This window comes from Manihot esculenta, chromosome 9 (assembly GCF_001659605.2).
Source record: "Manihot esculenta cultivar AM560-2 chromosome 9, M.esculenta_v8, whole genome shotgun sequence".
NCBI classification, from domain to species: Eukaryota; Viridiplantae; Streptophyta; class Magnoliopsida; order Malpighiales; family Euphorbiaceae; genus Manihot; species Manihot esculenta.
Genome location: NC_035169.2, coordinates 11,363,116 through 11,386,325, shown reverse-complemented (window position 1 = coordinate 11,386,325; position 23,210 = coordinate 11,363,116). Strand labels below are relative to the sequence as shown.

At 32.1% G+C, this 23,210-nt stretch overlaps 1 protein-coding gene across 1 annotated transcript; it reads left to right on the top strand.

Annotated features, from left to right (window-relative positions):
• The first annotated feature begins 19,323 nt into the window (after positions 1–19,323).
• Positions 19,324–21,810, top strand: LOC110623213. Its single transcript, XM_021768141.2, has 2 exons — positions 19,324–20,110; positions 21,644–21,810. Exons 1-2 carry the CDS (start codon positions 19,324–19,326, stop codon positions 21,808–21,810), a joined length of 954 nt encoding a protein of 317 aa, XP_021623833.2.
• The last annotated feature ends 1,400 nt before the right edge of the window (positions 21,811–23,210 follow it).

Genomic DNA, 23,210 nt, shown 5'->3' with positions numbered 1-23,210 from the left:
TGAAATAAGAACATAAGTGGAGTGGTGGAATATCACCTTGTAGCCTCATCCGCACTCCCCCTCCTACACACTCTTGGTCTATGTTTACCAAACATTTCACTTTTATTTATTTACGGTTTGAATATAAACTTAGATGGAGAGTAGAAGAGGAAGACGTTACTTTCTTTTTATTCCTTTTCTTTTTATTTAATAATGACATCTAATAGTGTCTCTGTTATAATATTATGTCTTTATCACTTAAATTTATAGCGTCAGACCTCTCTCCATGTCATGTACCCATTTAATTCTCTCGGCGTGCATACTGATTTGCACGCTGATAAAGCTGCAAAATGATTGGATCCACTATTTTTTCTCATATCATATCATCGGGCTAAATTACCTTCTGCTGAATTTCGCTCGCGGTAGATCCGATTTGCCTCAAGTGTTTGGGTCGAAACTTGAGATATTAGATGGGTTCCATGGGTCAGTGCTGTTTTCTTGAATCCAATTTTATCCAGAGCAATGAGGTCCGGCATTCATCAGTCTATTATAATATCTCCCCATTAGGAGATTATTTTAAAATTGTAAATGTATCATGTTTATGTGAAAGAGAATGTGATTAAGGAAAAATTTCAAAATAAGCAAGTAAATAAAAAATCAAAATTTAAAGCATTTGCTCAGTAACCCACTTGCTAATTTGTAATGAGATAGTTAATTAATGTTGCCAGGATTACAGGAACATGGTATTAAACAAATGTGTTGTAAGAAGAGTATCACTAATCCCCTGTACAACTCTTGCTTGGCATACTTAATATTTCTTAATAGTGCATAAATCAGCTGCCCACTCCCTAAGTATAGAGATTATAAACTCATAATTACAATTCTTAATAGGGGACTCAGTATTTAAGTAATTGTGTAGCTTCTGCATGCGCACAATTGACCCATTTCTTTTTGTGTGTTTGCTTGCTGATGTCGCTTCTTGTTTACATATGTGACTGTCCTCTATGCTCCATCGTATTCGTACGTACATTTATATAATATTTTTAAATTTTCTTATATTATATGTATAGAGAGAAATTATAATTAATTATAAGAATTTGTGGGTTTTGCAGGAGGCTAGCTGGTGAGCAGATGAAGACTGCATGTAAGAGCTGTCATGACCACCTTGTAGTCCTACCACCACCCGACCTATCCTTCATTTCCCAATGTATAGTCCCATAACTTGTTAGATTTTATGTGTTGCAAATTTTGAATTATACTTTTGTCAAAAACTCAATTATATTGCAAATTTGTCATGTGATTTTCAATAAAATTTTTGAGGAAATAAGGAATTGCAAAAGAGAGATAGCAGAAATGTTTGTCCCAAGTGGGGAAGTGATGCATATACATACATAATCCATTGATAAGAAATGGGAGAGAAAGCAAGCATAATCAGATGCACTCATGTCTGAGCCAAACAGAGCCTGGCAAATTCATTCAATATTTGTTCTCCGGTACCATTTTGTCCAGTGATATAATTTGCATCACATCCCTCTCATGACACGTGGCTCCAAGACAGTGGATGCTGCAGTAGCATTCACTAATTATTGGTGGGCTTTTCTTGGCTTTCCTCTGCATACCAACAACATAAAAGACACATATATTTCACATTATGTACATACTCACTTGGGCTATCTTCTCCAATTTTCCAAAATTCCTAATTCCTAATTCCTTACCCTTTCTCTTTCATGTGCTCTTCCAAAGTTGCTGCACACTAATGAATGCAAACCCTCTTTCATTTCTTTCTCCATGTATATTATTAATTAAAAAAAATCAACGTGAATTTATTAATTTTTCATTTCAAAATCTATAATTTAATTTATATTAAAATAATATTTATATATTAAAATAATAAATTTATTGACTTTTTATTTTAAAATTTATAATTTAATTTATATTAAAATAATATTTATAGTATTATGTGGTTTGCGTTTAACTGCATAAATATTAATATGAAAATTATATAAAATTTTAAAATGAAAATAAGTAAAATCTCGTTACATATTGTTATATTTTTTTAATTATCAATTATATTTTATTTCTTACATTAATATTTTTTTATAGTATTAAAAAATTATCGTTATTTACTAATGGCACGATACTGCAGATATTATTTTAACACAAATTAAACTATAAATTTTAAGATAAAAATGAGTAAAATTATATAATATTTATTTACAATTTTTTATTAATAAACAAAGTTATCGTTTACTTTGTAATGAATATATAGTTCGACATCCTTCTATCTTAAATAAAATTAAAAATTTAATTATTATAAATGAAAAATTATTCGCAAAAAATATTAAAAGGATCAGATTTAGTACAAACATAAATTAATCACAGTATACTTATAGTTATAAAAACAAAATTAATTATATCTAGTAAACGAATAGATTTTCAATGAGTGGACTTGCATATTTTATCCTAGTTATTTTCTCTTATGATTTTAAAATTTAACGATGGCTATGAGAAGCTCTTGTTAAATTGTGATATTAGTTGAATAATTAAATTGGATTTATATTATTAAGATGATATAAAAATCTTCTTCCTTGCATAAATATTATATGATCTAGTGTTTGACACGTGGAGTGAGATATATATACAGGGGTATAGGTAGCCATTAATGTTATAGCCTACGAAACAAATGGAAGACAAAAATGGAAAAGAGTCATATCCTTGATCAATTATTGTAAGAAAAAAAAACTAAAATTATACATTCCCCCATTAGCAAATGTTCCCCATGTGTATAGCAACCATGTTTTGACATTTTTCATCTACGTAATTTATCTATTTATACTTGTAAATATATGTATATTAAAGGTGAAGAAAAAATAATAATAATTCTAAACTTGGAAAATAAAACAGGCTCTTGGATGGATGCGAATTGTCGTTTTGTTGTGTTTGATTCCTTACCATCACCAGAGAGATCAGTTACAGTTAGTCCAAAACTAAAATGGAATAAAACTGCCAACACAAATTAGTACTATCTGTCTGTGAAAAGGAAGAAATTTATACATTATAATTTAAAAATTATTATATTTTCTATTTAAAATTTGATGATCATGTATACTCTCATTTTCACGCTTCTTGATGGTGGCATTATGGACTAGTACGAGGACACTTACCATGTTTTGTCCCCTTACACCTTATTAGCTATATATATTTATTATTAACATTATTTTTTATATGTGTATTTAAAATACCAAATCTTTCAATTTTAGAGATTATTGTAATATTGATGAGTTAAAATAAATTAATTACTTAGTGATGACCGCTGGATTTCTTCACTCCGGTCTAAGGCCAGACCCATGAAAACAGTCCATAATCTGAAGACTTCTAAGTCTCCTACAAGAATCAGGTCCAGCCCGCTCAGCTGTAGGACCGGACTCCACCTAGATTCCTTAAAACGGTCGGCCCAGCCTTTTTGGTCCAATGATTAGGCCTACTCTAGACTCAGCCTTAACCCATCTTCCAGCCCGGCCCGGAAGAAGGAAAGTGGACAGCCCGTCCGACTGATAGGTCCACCCGCATGCGTACCAGAGGAGAATTAAGTGGTCGTTTTGCATGTAGCAGGAATATGATATTCTCGTACGTCCAGATCTGTATGGCAGAGACACGTGGTCCAATGACGGGAACTTCGTTATACGTCACTAGCAGACAAAAGGAAAGGAATAAAAGGAGAAACACTCTCCTCACGGAATAAGCTTTTTCTAAGTTCATAAAAAACCATTGTAAAACCCTACTTTCTGGATCTCAGATCATCACTTAGCATTTTGGTGTATACTTTAGAGAAGCTCTCCTTCTCTTCATTTGTTTTTACAATGGAGACTCACTCCCTTCTTTTATAATTTTATTTGCTCCTCTCTGTTCCCTCACATTTGAGCAGAGGAGAGTCTCTTTTTTATTCTATTGAAAGTGGGTTTCCTCTCTCGTTACTGTGCAGTTCTTTTTTTTCTTTAGTCTTTTCCTTTTTGATTCTTGACAAATAGATCCAGTAAATTATTTAGAGGATTTCTTGTAAATATGCTTTCGTCGTCTGTTGACTTTTTTATTAAGTATTTTGATTTTATATATAGGTTGGAAGAGCTTAAAAGAGTGCTTAATTTTATGGGTTCCACCTACTTGTGAAGAAGGAATAAGGCGGCTCTCCCCGTGGATGCACGCACATCTTTTATTCACCGTGTGGAGGGTTGAAAGTTTTAGTTTTGAAGTTGCTCATTTATTGGTTTGTATGCCTATTTTTAAATAGGATGGTTGATACATAAGTCAGAATAAACATATAATTAAAAACGTCACACAACTTAATAAAAAATTAAATAAAAATATATTTCAAAAAATTATTATATTACACTTCTAATCGATCAATATGATTAGAAAAGTGATAAATGCATTAAAAACGCCATAAAAAAAATTTTGATAAATTTGCTAAACATGGTAATACACAAAAAAATATTCATTTTTATATTAATCAAACCAAAATATTATTCATAATATCATCTCTATTCATTATCCAATCGTGACTGCCACCTTAAAGGATATTTTTATAGTCTCCAAATCTTAATTATAATGTAGGAAAATGTAATTATAATATAAGAAAGGTATCTGGTCAAATAGTCAAATTAAAATTACATTAAAAATTATTTTTCTAAATTGTCTTGAAGAAATTTTCTTTTTAAATGGACTCCATGAATCTGCCTTATAATATAAACTAAATTAATTTAAAATTGTTATAAGTTATAGAAAGTAAATATGTTAATATAGGAAGTAAATATTGATAGATGAGTTAGTTGCTTAATCTTAGGGATTGTATAATCATAGACTTGATTTTCCTTCCTATTTAAATACCCTCTCTGATGTATAAATAGATTGTAATATCTATTGTGAAATATAACAAATATTATCCTTCTACATGGTATCAGAGCCTTTCTCGTAGAGATTTAATTTTTCTCTCCCGTCAAAGTTTTTTTTAAGAAAAAAAAAAAAAAAATTTTTTTGGAGACTTAGGTCTCTGTTTATTTGGGTTACCCATAACGGGTAATATTTGGATCTCACCATCGCTGGAGTCGCCACATCATTCCCTTGTCAGATCTGAGGTTTATTTGCCGTTCGGGTTTTGGGGGAGGTGTTTTTATCGGTACTGTTCATCGGACTGTTCATGGGTACTGTTCACGAGTACTGTTCATCGACACTGTTCACGAGTACTGTTCACGTGGTACTGTTCATCGGTACTGTTTACGTGGTACTGTTCACGCCGGGTACTGTTTTCTGATTCTGTGTTTCTTTTGTTGCTGTCGTTTTGGGTTTGTTGTCATGGTTGAAGTGAAAACCACCACCGTAACTGATGTGATTCCTATGATGACTAAAATCACGGAACACAAATTGAATGAATCTTCCAATCAAAGAATTTTGATTTCTGCAGATGAGTATGCACAATTCGTCCAATACCAGGCATCTCTAAAATCCTCTAATTCCTCCTCTATCACTGCAATTGCCGAGTCAGGTAACTCTACTACATGTCTTGTGTCTTCATCCTCAAAATGGGTTATTGATTCTGGTGCTACCGATCATATGTCAGGTAATTCTACCCTTTTGTCCAATCTTGAGTCTCGTACATCGCCTTCTTATGTTACTCTTGCTGATGGCACTAAATCTTCTGTCATTGGTTCTGGTCATGTCAACTTAACCCCTTCTCTTTCTGTATCCTCTGTGTTATGTCTCCCTAAGTTCGCATTTAATTTGCTTTCCGTTAGTAAACTCACTCGTGCATTGAATTGTTGTGTCTCATTCTTTCCTGATCACTGTGTTTTTCAGGATCTTTCGACGAAGCAGATTATTGGTAGAGGGAGTGAGTCAGAGGGTCTTTACGTCTTGGATCAGCAACTACCTCGATCTCCTCGATCTCTGGTATGCTCCACGCGTTTAACACCTTTTGATGTTCATTGTCGTTTGGGGCATCCTTCTCTCTCAGTTTTAAAGAAGTTATATCCACAGTTTCATTCTTTGTCTACTCTAGATTGTGAGTCTTGTCAATTTTCCAAACATCATCGTTTACCTACACTGCCTCAAGTCAATAAACGGGCTTCGTCCCCCTTTGAGTTAGTACATTCAGATGTTTGGGGTCCTTGTCCTGTTGTGTCTAAGTCTGGCTTTAAGTATTTTGTTACTTTTGTTGATGATTTCTCTCGTACTACTTGGTTATTTTTAATGAAGAGTCGTTCAGAATTATTTTCTGTTTTTTGTGCATTTTATGCTGAAATCCAAACCCAATTCAATACTTCCATCCGTATATTGCAAAGTGATAATGCTAAAGAGTATCTCTCTGGGGAATTTCAATCTTATTTGTTACAAAAAGGGATTCTTCATCAGTCATCTTGTGTTGCCACTCCTTCACAAAATGGAGTTGCTGAAAGAAAAAATCGACATCTTCTTGAAGTAGCCAGAGCTCTCTTATTCCAAATGAAGGTACCTAAATGTTTTTGGGCTGATGCTGTATCCACTGCTTGTTTTTTGATCAATCGCATGCCTTCCTCCATCCTTCATGGTGATATCCCTTATAACATTTTGTTTCCCACTAAATCTTTGTTTCCTATTGAGCCACGTATGTTTGGTTGTACATGTTTTGTTCGTGATGTTCGTCCACAGGTTACTAAATTGGATCCTAAATCACTCAAATGTGTCTTCCTTGGCTACTCTCGACGTCAGAAAGGGTATCGTTGTTTTTCTCCTGATCTGAATCGGTATCTTGTGTCTACGGATGTAACATTCTTTGAGTCCACTCCATTTTTTCCGCCATCATCTGTTTATAACACCGAGGGGGAGGAAGATGACCTCTTGTTATACACTGTTCGCTCTTTGTCTCCTCAAACTACTCCTACACCTTTCGCTCATGTGCCAGGTCGCCCTCCCATCTTTCATGTGTATTCCAGACGCTTAGAGGACTCTGACTCCGTTCCGCTACCTGCTTCTTCGTCGACAGATCCTGCTCCCACTGATCCTTCACCGTCTGATTTGGATTTGCCCATTGCTCTTCGCAAAGGTAAACGTACTTGCACTTATCCTATTTCATCTTGTGTCTCTTATGATCAATTATCCTCCTCTTCTCGTTGTTTTGTCACTGCTTTAGATTCTATTTCAATTCCCAAAACTGTTATTGAGGCTTTGTCCCATCCTGGTTGGCGTGCTGCAATGGAAGAGGAAATGATGGCCCTTGACACTAATGGTACTTGGGAGTTGATGTCCTTGCCCCCAGGAAAGCGGGCTATTGGGTGCAAATGGGTGTTTGCAGTAAAAGTAAACCCTGATGGATCTATTGCTCGCCTCAAGGCCCGTTTAGTGGCCAAAGGTTATGCACAAACTTATGGAGTTGACTATTCTGATACATTCTCTCCAGTTGCCAAGCTCGCATCTGTCCGATTGTTTATTTCCTTGGCGGCTACTCATGATTGGCCCTTGCATCAACTGGATATTAAAAATGCTTTTCTTCATGGTGATCTTCAGGAGGAGGTTTATATTGAGCAACCACCTGGTTTTGTTGCTCAGGGGGAGTCAGGTAAGGTTTGTAGACTTCGAAAATTCCTTTATGGCTTGAAACAGAGTCCTCGAGCATGGTTTGGCAGGTTTAGTGAGGTGGTCCAACAGTTTGGAATGAAGATGAGTAAGTGTGATCACTCAGTGTTTTATAGAAATTCTGATAGTGGAGTAATTCTGCTTGTAGTATATGTGGATGATATCGTTATTACAGGAAGTGATATTGCTGGCATCACATCCCTAAAAGAATTTCTTAAAACACAGTTTCATACAAAGGATTTGGGTTCCTTGAAATATTTCTTGGGAATTGAAGTTATGCGGTGTAAGAAAGGCATCTTCTTATCTCAAAGAAAATATGTTCTTGATTTGTTGGCAGAAACAGGAAAATTGGGTGCTAAGCCTTGTAGTACCCCAATGACCCCTAACCTTCAACTTACCACAGAAGACAGTGAGCCATTTGCATATCCTGGAAGGTACAGAAGATTAGTTGGTAAGCTGAATTATTTGACTGTGACTCGTCCTGATATTGCATATTCAGTGAGTGTGGTAAGTCAGTTTATGTCCTCTCCTACTGTTGCCCAGTGGGATGCTCTGGGACAGATTCTTTGTTACCTTAAAGGGGCCCCAGGACGAGGCCTATTCTATGGTAACCATGGGCACTCAAATATTGAATGCTTTTCTGATGCTGATTGGGCAGGCTCGAAAGTTGATAGGAGGTCAACTACTGGGTATTGTGTTTTTGTGGGAGGTAACTTGGTCTCATGGAAAAGTAAGAAGCAAAATGTGGTCTCCCGTTCTAGTGCTGAATCTGAATATCGAGCCATGGCACAAGCCGTTTGTGAAATCTTGTGGGTACGTCAACTGTTGGAAGAAGTTGGGTTTTCAAATTCGGTGCCTGCTAAGTTGTGGTGTGATAATCAAGCAGCTATCCACATTGCCTCCAATCCAGTATTTCACGAGAGAACCAAACACATCGAGATTGATTGTCATTTTGTTCATGAAAAGGTTCAACAAAAGATAATATCAACAGAACATATCCGAACTGGAGAACAATTAGGAGATATTTTCACTAAAGCTCTAAATGGGACTCGAGTCGATTATATATGTAACAAGTTGGGCATGATTAACATTTATGATCCAACTTGAGGGGGAGTGTTATAAGTTATAGAAAGTAAATATGTTAATATAGGAAGTAAATATTGATAGATGGGTTAGTTGCTTAATCTTAGGGATTGTATAATCATAGACTTGATTTTCCTTCCTATTTAAATACCCTCTCTGATGTATAAATAGATTGTAATCTCTATTGTGAAATATAACAAATATTATCCTTCTACAAAAATAAATCCCACAAAATACTAAAATACCAAAATAACAAAATTGGTCTAAATGCAATATAGCCATATATACATTACGCGATCTGAAATTGTATTATGCATCCATATATGTTGAAAATAGTATTGATTATTTTTTTATTCTCGCATACTTTTCAAATATAATTTTTATCTCATACATCTTGAATTAAGTGATGATAATTTAACTTGTCATGATTAAAAATTTTCTATATTAAATTTTTAAAAAATATAAATATTTAAATTTATAACTTATTATTAAAAATCGTGTCATTTCCATGCGCGTATCAATAGTTGAATCTCATGGTATTCCATTTTCACTGCTGAGCTCTAGCCAGCATTCCTTCTAGCGATTCATAAGTTGTCTTGATTGCTCTCAATGTTCTTTGACTCCATATTTCAAATATGTTTTGTGTTTTGATGATTTCTTAATTAGTTGCTTGTACTTACATTTGACTTTGATTTCTAAGTCCAACAACCACTAGGTTTCCATCTCAAGTGACGCTAACAAAATTTATCACAATGAACTATCAAAATTAACTTATTATTATGTTTACAACATATATTCACCTGAACGAGTTATCAAATTAGACATTCAAAACATCGTGGAAATTCAAAACTCGAAATCTAAAGCATAACATATCTCGATCTTTAAGACATAGCAAAAACATCGTGGAAATTCAAAACTCGAAATCTAAAGCATAACATATCTCGATCTTTAAGAATATGCTATGTCTTTTTAATTTTAGATATCTAGCATATTCTTTTATTTTAACTTTTTCCTTTGCTCTTCGTCAGAAACTATTATTAACTTAAATATTAAAGATTTTACTCACACACTCATCTAATACTCTTTTTCTAATTTAAAAACTCATACCTTGAAAGCACATCAAGCATTCTCTAAATAGCTTGGACTCTAATTAATAATTAAAGTTGAGTACTGCATTCCCAAAATCCAAAAACATTCTATAAGTGATGGGCGTCGAAACAATCAAAAATAAATTCCTACTTTAAAATAAAACTTGTAATAATAGTAAGTATGGTCGATCCGACAGAGACTAGTAAATAGATTAATTCTATTTAATGAACTAAAATAAAATATAATATAATGGAGAGATTTTGAACGTAGAGAAATAAATAAAATCAATCTAAAAGAAGAAACAATTTAAATTTAAGAGAGAGAATCAAGATGAGACACCTTCAGTTAAAACAATAATTTTAGTTTCAGTTTTTGTGGATTGACAACAGATACAAAATAATCTCAATTTAATTATTGATAAATCAGTTATAGATATCGAAAACGTTTCAGGTATTCAATCCTCTCTTAGATTTTAAAATAATCAAGAGACGCTCATTAACTAACTCTAACTCTTGGATAACCGTAGGAGACACTCTTAGAATTTAATCTAATTATTGCATTAAAAAATAAAAGGACATGATTCTAACTAACAAACGCGAAACGCTCAGTTTATTTAAGTTAGATTATATTATTTCTTAGAAAGGTCTTACGTAATCTAATTCACTACTTATTTCAGTTTAATTAAATAATTACAGATTTAATTAATCTAAATAGCAATATTTCATTCTATCAATTAAGCAATGGCGCTTTAATGCAACAATACACAAATGATATTAAGCAATGAACACATGAATAATATAAATATCAAGAATAATTGAAAAAATAATAGAATCACATAAATCTCACAACCAATTGAATTGAAACTTTAATTATCCTTTAACTAAAAAAAAAGAAATTTAGTCACACATGTTCATGACTAAGAATAGGAGATGAAAGATGAGATAAGATATCAGATACATCAGAATGTCCCTTTTTATAGTGCTAAGAGTCCTAAATACAAGTAACTAAAATCAAAATCGAGTACAGTTTGACAGATGAGAGCTATCTGTTTGATTCCTGAATTTAAAACTGGGCTCTGTTCATTAAGTATGTTTATACTCATAACATAATTTATAACACAGCTTGTCTGGAAATTAAAGTTCAAATATGACTTTGTTTCTTATCGTTCTATAAATTTAATTGTGACCACGTTTAATCTTAAAATATGGAATTCAAATTGAATTTTTCTATTATTATTCTCTAATCTTACCAAGATAATAAAATTTAAACAAATCAATCTGTTTTGAACGAAATCAAACTGAATATCTAAATATTTTGTAATACTAAAAATGCATAATTGTGCATATTATCAATAAGTTTTGCTATTAATTTCATGAAGTTGTCTCTTAAGCTTCTTTTGACTTGATGGCATTGGCAATCATGCGTCTAGTTTCCATGAACGTAAAGAAAATATGTATGTGTGCATGCACCAAATTTAAAAATCATGTTAGGGCTATAATCTAGTCCTAACCCTAGCTACCAATATATACTTATAAATAATAAACCTTCGACGTAATCACTTCCTTTCATTTTTTTATCAAAAAAAAAAAAAATATCCCTTTTCGGTGCAAAAGGGAAGTATAGCTAGATTAAGACAAATCTACATTACTATTGAAAAGTTATTTTTAATTACATATTTTAATAATATTAATAACTTTTGTTCTCCTTGATTGTAACTGCAAAACCAGTACTCAGAATAATTGAATAAAGCCAATTATTTAGAAGAAGAAAAATGGTAGGATTGGAGGACAATAGAGAAAACAATGTGGTTTCCTTAAATCCCAGTGTCTCCTGTTCTTGGGACACATTTATGACTCCAAAGGACTACTACCCATAATCAACTACCCTACAGGTTCCCTTCTCACATCATCATACCCTCAATTCATTGAAATCTATTACTGTATAATTTTTCAAAGTCTCGTCTTAATTCACTTGGTGGTATGAATTATCCGATGGGTTTGTAGTTGGCTTTGCAAAGAAGCAAATAAAAGAAAAGAAAAGAATATTAATGGTGTATAAGAATCAATTTGTCTCTATTCATAGATTTGCAGTGTCTAAATCATCAACATGTTCTTCCCATTTTCCAAAACTACTGCGGTATGGCTGTGGTCCCTCGCCATGTAAAACTTTTAATATTGATAAATTAAAATCTTAAGAGGGAAAAGGGAATAGAGCTAGAAAGGAAATGGACATTAGTTAAGGTGGGGCCAATTTCTGCTGACTAATTGAGAAGGTCCACAAAAGGCATGCTTCAAATATGACATGGTCAGTAAGACCATAACTTAGACTAGTAATAACTTTATTATAAAAATATAAAATTATAATTAATAATAATAATAATAATAATAAAAAGAAATTGGGAATTGCAGAGAGCGTGGAAGTCTTAGGCCAAGGTATAATAAATCTTCCAAAGCAAAGAAAAGAAACATTGCATAGACCAATTAAATCTGCCAAAGAGTGATGAATGGCCTACAACCCAACAACAAAGAGAGACTCAGTAAAGACAAAAGAAATATTATCCAATTTATTAATATAATACTTAATTATTATTAATCAAACAACACTATTTAATACAAAAATAAATAAAAATTACTTCTGTTTGGCTTCAAGTCAAAGGTTATGAACTTCAAAAGTTGAAGCAGAATCATTGAGTATACATAAAATTTATTTTTTTTTTTTTCATTCAGCTACTTTCCAAAAAGCTTGATGCTCCATTACTAAATCACCTTTAAAATTGTTAGAGAATGCAACAATATCAACATGAGCTGCTGAAGTTTCCTTCGCTTCATTAAAAACATGAAGAAAAAGGGGTGTTTGCTTGGCCCCTGCCAAGAATCTTGTCTATTTGGTCTTGACTTGGACCTGAGTGGATGAGCCCAATTTTGAATCCAGATTCCTAAAATTGGTGATGTGGGTTTGGCCTGAGGAAATAGTTAAGATATTTTGGTTAAGTTGTTTTCTTTTTTCAATTCAAATTAATTAGTCTTTAAAACAATTCTAGTTCCATTAAGCTAGGAGTAATGTAATATATATATAGACAAATGACTCAGTGAGAGCAAAGAATAACTAGTCAGGTAAGAATAAATCTGATTTATGTAATTAAAATTGATCTCTAGCACAGTTGAAAAAATAGAATAAAATAATAAAATCTGAGTCGAGTTGGATATTGTTTTTAAAAATTTATTTTATAATCTCTTGTGTTAGAAAAATAGGATAAAATAATAAAATCTGAGTGGAGTTGGACATTATTTTTAAAAATTTATTTTGTAATCTCTTAGAATTAAACAGGTCTTTTTAGAATTTAAATTTTAGGATAAGAATAATAAAAATTTATCTCTAATTCATAATTCTGCAGAAAATATAGAAAAGAGAAAGAATAAAATAAAAAAATAAAGGCTATTTATAATGGAATTTATAAAAATGGAAGCTATTTATAATGAAAAAAAATTACTATTGTAAGCTGTTATAAAAATCTTGAGATAATATAATAAAATCATAATGATTAAATTTAATATTAAATTTAAATATCAAACCTACAACAGCCAAGAAACCTCATAAATAAAATCTTTAATGACCATAAAATTTTCAATAACCATAAAATCTTCAACGACCATAAAATCTTCAACGACCACAAAATTTTTGAAATCTAAACTAATTTTACAACAATCTCCCACATATTTCAAAAGATTTTTCATTGCTGGGTTTAAAATTTTAGTGTATATGTTTCGAATCTAGTGTTTTTTGGACTATGAACTAGACCTAGATTAATAAGATTTAACATAATGAACCAAAAACTCTTTTTTGTATGCTAATATCCCATCAATCTCATAACACTCTATAGACCTTATTTTCAATGCTGTTTTGCTCTAATAGGTCATGTGCATGCCTGATAGTTCATAAGTGCTCTAGAGATTATGTCACAATCTCATAGAAACGGCTCCACTCCATACTTATATAGATGATATCATCAAGTGTAACTGTAATTTATACACCTCCTATAAGGGATATGAATATCACTAAGAGCTTTCATATCATCATCTTATTAATGCAGTCTAGCACTTCTCTCACCATAGGAAGAGACAACGACAACGACAAATAGTGCTAGCAGAACTAACAAGTGACTTGTTATTACCCATATGAACCTTTTTCATGGGATCTTCAATCACAAAGATTGAGTTTCTATCACTGTTAATTTCAAATTGGCTCAAGTCCCATCCCCTCAATGTTTCATCTATTAGTTTTCTCCCTAAAGGTTTAGTAAGAGGATCGGCCAAATTCACTTCTGACTTCATATAATCAATGGAAATAGTTCCATCTTTCAACAGATACTTAATAACATTATGTCTCAGACGAATATGTCTATTCTTACTATTGAAAGTTTTATTCTTTGCAATGGTCGTTGCTGCTTGGCAATCACAACGCATGGCTACAGATGGTGTTGGTTTTATTCCTAACAGAATATTTGCTAAGAGGTTTCTTAGCCACTCAGCTTCAGTTCCAGCTAATTTCAGAGCAATAAACTCTGACTCCATAGTGGATTTAGCAATGATATTTTGTTTGGTTGATTTCCATGTAATTGCACCACCTTCTAGAGTGAATACATAATCACTAGTGGATTTTATCTCATCTGAATCTGAAATCCAGTTAGCATCACTGTATCCTTCTAATTCAGTGGAAATCCACTATATAAAATACCATAGTTCATGGTACCTCTCAAATATTTTATTAGTCTAAATAATGCAGCCCAATAATTATCATTTGAATTATGTGTATACCTACTCAATCTATATACAACATAAGTTATATCAGGTCGTGAAAAAATTATTAAATGTAACGGACTCTCAATAATCTGTGCATATTCAAATTGAGCAACAGAGTTTCCTCTATTTTTCTTTAATTGACAGTTAGGATCATAAGGGGTACTCACTAGTTTGACATTGCAATGTCCAAACTTCCTTAGAAACTTCTCAACATAATGCTCTTGTGATAGCATTAGACTATCATTCTTCCTTATAATTCTAACTCCCAAAATCACATTTGCCTCTCCCATATTTTTCATATCAAATTTAGAGTCAAGAAAAGTTTTTGATTTACAAACTATATCGTAACTCGTACAAAAAAATAAGCATATCATCCACATATAAACAAATAATCACATATTCATCATTTATACGTTTTGTATACACACACCTATCAACTTCAAACAGAGGTAATAAAACCATCATTCAATAAAACTTGATCAAATTTGTTATGTCACTGTTAGGGCTTGCTTTAAACCATATAATGATTTAAGAAATTTACAAACTTTGTTTTCTTAACTAGAAATAATATAACCATTAGGTTGTATCATATAAATTTCTTCTTCCAAGTATCCATTTAAAAAGGCTATTTTAACATCCATTTGATGAATAACAAGTTTATGTATAAAAGCTAAAGCAATCAATACTCTAATAGAAGAAATTCTAGCTACAGGAGCAAAGGTGTCAAATAATCTATATTTTATTTTTGAGAAATACCTTTTGCTACTAGTCTCACTTTATATTTTTCAATTGACCCATATGAGTTATATTTCCTTTTGAAAATCTATTAACAACCAATAGGTTTAGCTCCCAGAGACAAGTCTACTAAAATTCAGGTACCATTTTAAGTAATAGAATTAATTTCAGCTTTAATTGATTCTTTCCAAAAAGGAGTTTCGTAAGACTTAATAGTTTCAGAAAAATTTAAAAGTTTATTTTCAACAGGATAAGTGTATAAGTCATTTCTAAAAGAAGTCTCTTTTCTTTGTCTTTTACTTCTTCTTAAATTTTCATTATTATTTCCAAAATCATTTTTATAAATATCTTCATTGGGTGCATGGGAAATTTTCTCAACTTTTAAAGGAAAAATATGTTCAAAAAACTTAGCATTTTTTGTCTTAATTATAGTATTACAATCAAACACATCACTTTTCAAAACAAGAAATCTATATGTAGCACTATATTCAGCATAACCTATAAACATGCAATCAGAAGAACTCAGCATTTTTTGTCTCAATTATAGTGTTACAATCAAGCACATCACTTTTCAAAACAAGAAATCTATATGCAACACTATGTTCAGCATAACCTATAAACATACAATCAGAAGTTTTTGAACCTATTTTTCGTTTCTTAGGATCAGCAAGAATTACTTTAGCAAGACACCCCCACACTTTTAAATATTTTAAGTTAAGTGTATAACATTTCCAAAGTTCATAGGGCATTTTATCAGTTTTCTTATAGGGTATCCTATTTTGTAGATGACAAGCAGATAATAAAATTTTCCCCCCAAAGGTTATTAGGTGAAGAAGAACTTATTAATAAAACATTCATCATTTTTTTTAATGTTCTATTTTTTCTTTTCGCCACTCCATTAGATTCAGGTGAATAAGGTGGAGTAAATTCATGAATTATTCCTTCTTTTTCACAAAAGTCATTAAATAAGATATATTCGCCACCTCTATCTGATCTAATCCTTATTATTTTTCTATTTAATTGATTTTCTACTTCAGCTTTATATAATTGAAACGTATCAAATGCTTCATCTTTGTTTCTAAGCAAATATATTTTAGTATATCTACAATAGTCATCAATAAAATTTAATATTTTTTACCACCTCTAGTCATAGTTTGTTTTAAATCCCTTAAGTCTATGTGTATTAAACTAAGTAATTCAGATTCTCTATGTGTAGTTGAACATGATTTTTTGGTTGACTTAGATTCTACACAAATCTTACATTTATTTAAATATGTATTACCAGTGCCAGATATTATACCAAGATATTGCATTTTTTTAATATAAGAAGCACTAACATGTCCTAATCTAGCATGTCATAAATCAAAAGAATCAAGCAAGTAAGTAGAAGAAGATGCATTTTCATTTGTTATTGCAGAAATATTGAGAATAAAGAGTCCCTAATTACAATAACTTTTTCCAATAAAAATGTCATTTTTAGTCAGTACAATTTTGTCTAACTCAAGAGACACTTTAATTCCAACTTTTTCCAATAAAGCTACAGAAATTAAATTAGCTTTTATATTAGGTACATAAAGTACTTCATTAAGTGCTAAGGTCTTGCTAGATGTGAGTTTGAGAAGAACTTTCCCTTTACCAAGGACACTTGCAGTCCTAGAATCACCTAAATACACATATTCTTCTCCTTCTCTAATTGTAGTGTAGGAGGTAAATGCATTTCTGTTTGTATAGATATGCCTAATAACACCAGAGTCTACTACCCATTCTTGCACATTAGCTACAAGAAATGTTTGAGAAATGACCGCAGCAATAATGTCATCTCTTTCGACTAAATTCACTTTTAGTTTAGGAGGATTGTCATTTATCACTCTTTTCCTGCACTGGGGTGCATGATGACCCGGCCTACCACATACAAAATAATGTCCTTTCTTTTTAAAGGTGGGATTATTAAACATATATTTGTAATCAGGTTTCTTATTTCATATCTGTTATTTGATTTGTGCACTTTTCATTGTACAAGATTTGCTCTTATAGTCCGCTCTTTACCTTTTGCAGCTTTAAGTTTCCTCCTGTTTGTATCTTCTATCTTTGAGATGTCAAGAAAAGGTTTGGTGTAAGGAACAGCAGGCAGAAGAGGCCCACCATTTGCAGCAATAGAAAGTGTGGTGATAGGAAGCATAGGAAGCAGAGACAGTGATAATGTCATTGGAAGCAGGCAGTGCAGAAGTAGAGACAATGACAACATTTGGTTCCATTTGTGTAAAGTTTCTTAAATTCTTAAGATTGTTGGAAAAATATGATAAAATAATAAAACCTGAGTCGCGTTGGACACTGTCCTTAAAGATTTATTTTGTAATCCCTCAAGATTAAACAGGTTTTTTTGAAATTTAATTTTCAAGATCAGAACAATAAGAATTTATCTCTAATTTATCTTTAATTTATAACCTAACAGGAAACATAAAGAAGAGAGAATAAAGTAGAAAAATAAGAGTGTTTTTCTTTATAAAAATGGAGACTATTTATAATGGAAAAAATGGCCATTGTAAGCGATTATAAAAATCTTGAGATAATATAATAAAATCATAACGGTCAGATTTAATATTAGATTTAAATATCAAACTTGTAACAGCAAAAAAATCTCATAAATAAAATTTTCAACGACCATAAAATTTTCAAATAAATTTTAACTGAGATCACAACCCAATTTAACATATAAAGAAGAAAATATATATTTTCTCTTTTTAATTTGATCAAAACGAGAAAAAAAAATTTTTTTTTAATTTTTTCTTCTGAGGAACCAATTCTCTTTTTATTATCGACAAGCAGCTTCTCCTGTTCTTTTCAGGAAAATAAGCTCTCTTTCTCTCGTTTAGTTTGTTATTTTCATTTGGTTAATTTGTTATTTTCATTTGGTTAATCTCTTATTTTAATTTCAAAAAATACTTTATCGAAAAGGGATAAATTTTAACTGAGATCACAACCCAATTCAACATATAAAGAAGAAAATATATATTTTCTCTTTTTAATTTGATCAAAGCGAGAAAAAAGATTTTTTTTTTAAAATTTTTTCTTTTGAGGAGCCAATTCTCTTTTTATTATCGACAAGCAGCTTCTCATGTTCTTTTCAGGAAAATAAGCTCTCTTTCTCTCCTTTAGTTTGTTATTTTCATTTGGTTAATCTCTTATTTTAATTTCAAAAAATACTTTATCGTGAAGGGTCGCTGAAACTCCCATGTGATTTTATTAAAAAGGAGTGGGAGGGCTTAATTTTTGGAAGTAGGCACCTCCTAAAGTCGATATCAAGTGTGATACTTCATTAGTTTTTTGCTTTTGTTACTTTAAACTCACGTGCTTGTCATGTGTTTTTTTAATTTATTTTTCCTAATTATTTTAATTTTAGTCTAAATAATATTGGATTGAGTCTTTAGGAATCTGCAGATTTTTCTTTCGTGCTATCAAACACTACTTCAGTTGTTGATATTGTGGCGTTGTTTTTGCGTCAATTTCTGCTTTCAGTTCAGTTCATCACTATAAATGTAAAGGATTCTCATGAATGAAAAATAGTGCCTTTACAGCAATTTTCTCTTCTTTCACTTTCAGTATTCTCTATTTATATAAAATTTTAGCCTTTGTTCTGTGTTTTCCATTATTAAACCTTCAACTGGTATCAGAGCCCTTTTCTTAAGGGACTTGTGAGATGGAATCTGAGGGAAATTTTTCTCCAAATGCTCCAATCATCTTTGATGGAGAAAATTATGAAATTTGGGCAATCAGAATGGAAGCCAACTTGGATGTCCATGACCTTTGGGAAGCCGTGGAGGAGGATTATGAAGTTGTTCCGCTGCCTGCAAATCTCACCATGGCCTAAATAAAAAACCATAAGGAGAGGAAAACTAGAAAATCAAAGGCAAAAAATTATTTATTTTCTGATGTTTCAAACACTATTTTCACCAGAATTATGTCTCTCAAAACAGCTAAGCAAGTCTAGGATTATCTAAAGGAGGAGTACGCTGGCAATGATAGGATTCGAGGCATGAAAGCTCTCAATTACATAAGAGAGTTTGAGCTGCAAAGGATGAAGGAATTAGAGACAGTCAAAGAATACTCTGAAAGGCTGCTTGATATTGTCAATAAAATAAGGTTACTTGGCACTTCCTTTGACGATTCTAGAATTGTCCAAAAAATGTTAGTGACTGCTCCTGAAAAATATGAAGCATCAATCACCACTTTGGAGAATACAAGGGATTTGTCCACAATCACCTTGGCAAAATTATTAAACTCTTTTCAGGCTCAAGAACAGAGAAGGTCTATGAGACAGAATGGTTTTGTCGAAGGAGCTCTTCCCTTCAGGCATCATGAAGATAACGAGTTTCAAAAGAAACAAGCTGTTTCAAGTGATGAGCACATTACTATTGACCACAATCGTAGCAAAGGTGGAAACTCAAAAGAATATCCTCCTTGCAAGCATTATAACAAATCAGGTGATTCACCATTCAAATGTTGGAGGAGGCTAGATGCAAAATGTAAGAAGTGCAATCAACTTGGACGTGAAGCTATAATTTGCAAAAACAAGAAGCAAGTGGCAGATGCACAAGTTGCTGATCAAGATGAAGAAGATCATATTTTTGTGGCAACATGTTTTTCTTCTAAGTGCAGTTCAGAATGTTGGTTGATCGATATCGGTTGTACAAACCACATGACTTATGACATAACTCTCTTTAAATACTTGAATCCTACTGAGATCACTAAAGTTAAAGTTGGTAATGGTGTCTACATCCCAACAAAAGGAAAGGGGACTGTTGCAATTACAACAACGTCAAGTATAAAAACAATGTCTGATGTTCTTTTTCTGCCTGACATCGATCAAAATTTTTTAAGTGCAGGATAGTTAGTTGAAAAAGGATTCAAATTAGTTTGTGAAGATCGGAATTGCGACATTTATCATGCAAATAAAGAGCATGTTCTGCGAGTTAAAATGAGAGGTAAAAGCTTCTTATCTGATCCAATAGAGGAGGAGCAAGCTACATTTTTTATGGAAACCAACATCACTAAAATATGGCACAAGAGACTTGGCCATTGGCATATTCAACGTATGCTGGAGATGAAGAAAAAATATATAATAAGAGACTTGCCAAAACTTACTGAACAATTGCCAAACTATGATGCTTGTCAATTTGGTAAACAAACCAGATTACCCTTTCCAAAGTCATCTTAAAGAACTTCACAGAAGTTACAGTTAATTCATACAGATGTTGCTGGACCATAAAGAACTCCATCTCTCCAAGGTAGCCTCTACTTTATTCTATTTATTGATGATTTTACAAGAATGAATTGGATTTTCTTCTTGAGATACAAGTTAGAAGTGGCTGAAGTTTTTTGAAAGTTCAAAAATATGGTGGAGAACCAGAGTGGCTGCAGAATTCAAGCTATGAGGTCTGATAATGGGACCGAATACACCTCATCTCGATTCAACTCCTTGTGTGAAGAAGTTGGCATTGAACATCAATTCACAACTCCTTACATGCATAACAAAACGAAGTCAGTGAGAGGAGGAACATATATATTTGATGGAGATAGTGAGATATATATTGCATGAGAAGAATTTACCTAAAGGTTTTTGGGCAAAGGCTGCCAACACTGTTGTATTTCTTCAAAATCAACTTCAAGCAAGGCATTGAAGGATCAAACACCATTTGAGGCCTAATATGATTTTAAGCCTTCGTTGAAATTTCTTAAAGTGTTTGGAAGTATTTGTTTTGTTCATGTTCCACAGAATAAACATGATAAGCTAGACAAGAAAGTCATTCCTGGTATTTTTTTCGGTTACAGCTTAGTTTCCAAAGCTTACAAAGTCTATCATCCACAAACTGGAAAGATGACTATTACCAAAGATGTTCACTTTAATGAAGAGGAGCAATGGGATTGGAATGACTCACCAAAACTTTTACAAGAGCTTAGTCTTCCCGAAGAGCAATCGAAAGACAAATAGCTGGAAGAAATATTGAAGATTCACCAGTTAGAGGAGCCAGATCACTTTCTGAAATCTATCAAAGGTGTAATATGGTAGTCTATGAACCAGCTGGACATGAAGAAACTCTTAGAGATCCAAAATGGAAAAAAGTAATAGAGGAGGAGATGTCGATGATTCAAAAGAACAAAACATGGGAGTTAGTCGACAAACTTGCTCATAGAAAAATCATAGGGGTGAAATGGGTGTTCAGAACAAAATTAAATGTTGATAGCTCCATCAACAAACATAAGGCTAGACTTGTTAAGGGTTATGCCTAGATTTTTGGTGTTGATTACTCAGACACATTTGTTGCGGAAAAAAAAAATCTTTATTTCCTTTTCAGGATCCGAGTGCTTCGTTTATTTTGAAAGGACGGATAAGAGATTAACCTTTAGACTTGATAAGAAGATACAGTTCCGGACTGATGGTGCTGCTTCTGAAACGAACACCATCAATGGTATCCAACGAATGTTTCCGTCTGGAGTGCTAGCTCTTTCAACAGATGGATAAGTTATGTGCTCTTTCAACAGATGGATAAGCTATGTGCTCCCCAATCTGCAACCCAGAAAAACGATCACTCCAAAAAACTCTTGCTCCTGAGATTCAAAGAAGGTCTTTTATTCGTTTTTCAGCCTTTTCATTTTTCCACACTTCTTTTCGAAAAAGAGTTGTGTTCATAACCAATTATCACAATCTCACAAATACTCAAATATATATGTGATAAGTCCTTTTTGAAAAGAAAAATTGAAAAATCCTTTATCTATAACAATTACAAATAGACTGTAAATTTTTTAAATATTATTATCTTATAATAATAAATAATTAATATTAATAATAATAATAATATTATTATTATTATTAATTATACTAACGGATTTTTAGTCCATTAATATGATATAGCACATCAACGACGTTCTTTTATGTGTGATCCAATAGGTTCACATTAATTGACAATGGGCTCAATCCCACAAGGCCCATAAATCATAAGTGGCTTCTAGCAAGACATTATGACTCCCCAATTAATACGATGATCAATAGTCTAATAAAGTCTAATAAACAGAATATGTACTAATCCATTTGTCACACGATATCTAGTTTGAACATAAGCCATGGTTAATGTCAAACTTATAACATTCAAACTTATGATTTCTCGATCTCTAAGTAGACTGATAAAATCAAATGATATTGATCACACTATTAATTTATTTGCGCACGGCCATGCATTTATCAGTCTCACTTATCGAGGGGCCCAAAAGATTTCTCTCTCAAAGAAATGAATAAATTCTATCTTGATTGTTCAATACCCTCTACACAATTTCTATTATGTTCAATTATAACCTTTATGATTTTTCGATTAAAGACAATGTTTGGTTATGTCAAAACATAACAGTCCTTATGTTGGAAACTATGACAGTCTCAAGTCAAAGGATTAAAGCATAACTATCTTGAGATTCACTTATGACATTAACCCATATAATGATCTCAATGTGGATCCATCCAATACTTTATTCTCTAACAAGTATCTATGATTATTGAATTATATCAATATACACATAATCATCTCATGATTATCAATCAATAATCATACTAGTCATATTTTATTATTATCACCATAATAATAAGTAATCAGGGATATTAATCATTATTATGTAACATGCAAATAAATAATAATGATAATAAAATCTCTTTTATTAATAAACAAAATGACATATAAAAAGGTCCAAGATAATGGCCTAGGGCAATATACTAACAGCTACTATGGCTCGATTGGATACAATCAGAATGCTTCTAGCCATTACTGCTCAAAAAGGCTGGAAAGTGTTTCAATTAGATATTAAATCTACATTTTTGAATGGTGTTCTGCAGGAAGAAATATATGTGGAGCAACCTGCTGGTTTTGTTGTGCAAGG

Coding starts and splice junctions, on each gene's coding strand:
- LOC110623213 (XM_021768141.2), top strand. CDS start 19,324: ATGAAAGCTCTCAATTACATAAGAGAGTTTGAGCTGCAAAGGATGAAG. Junction 20,111..21,643: donor TGCAATTACAACAACGTCAA/GTATAAAAACAA, acceptor TTTCCTTTTCAG/GATCCGAGTGCTTCGTTTAT.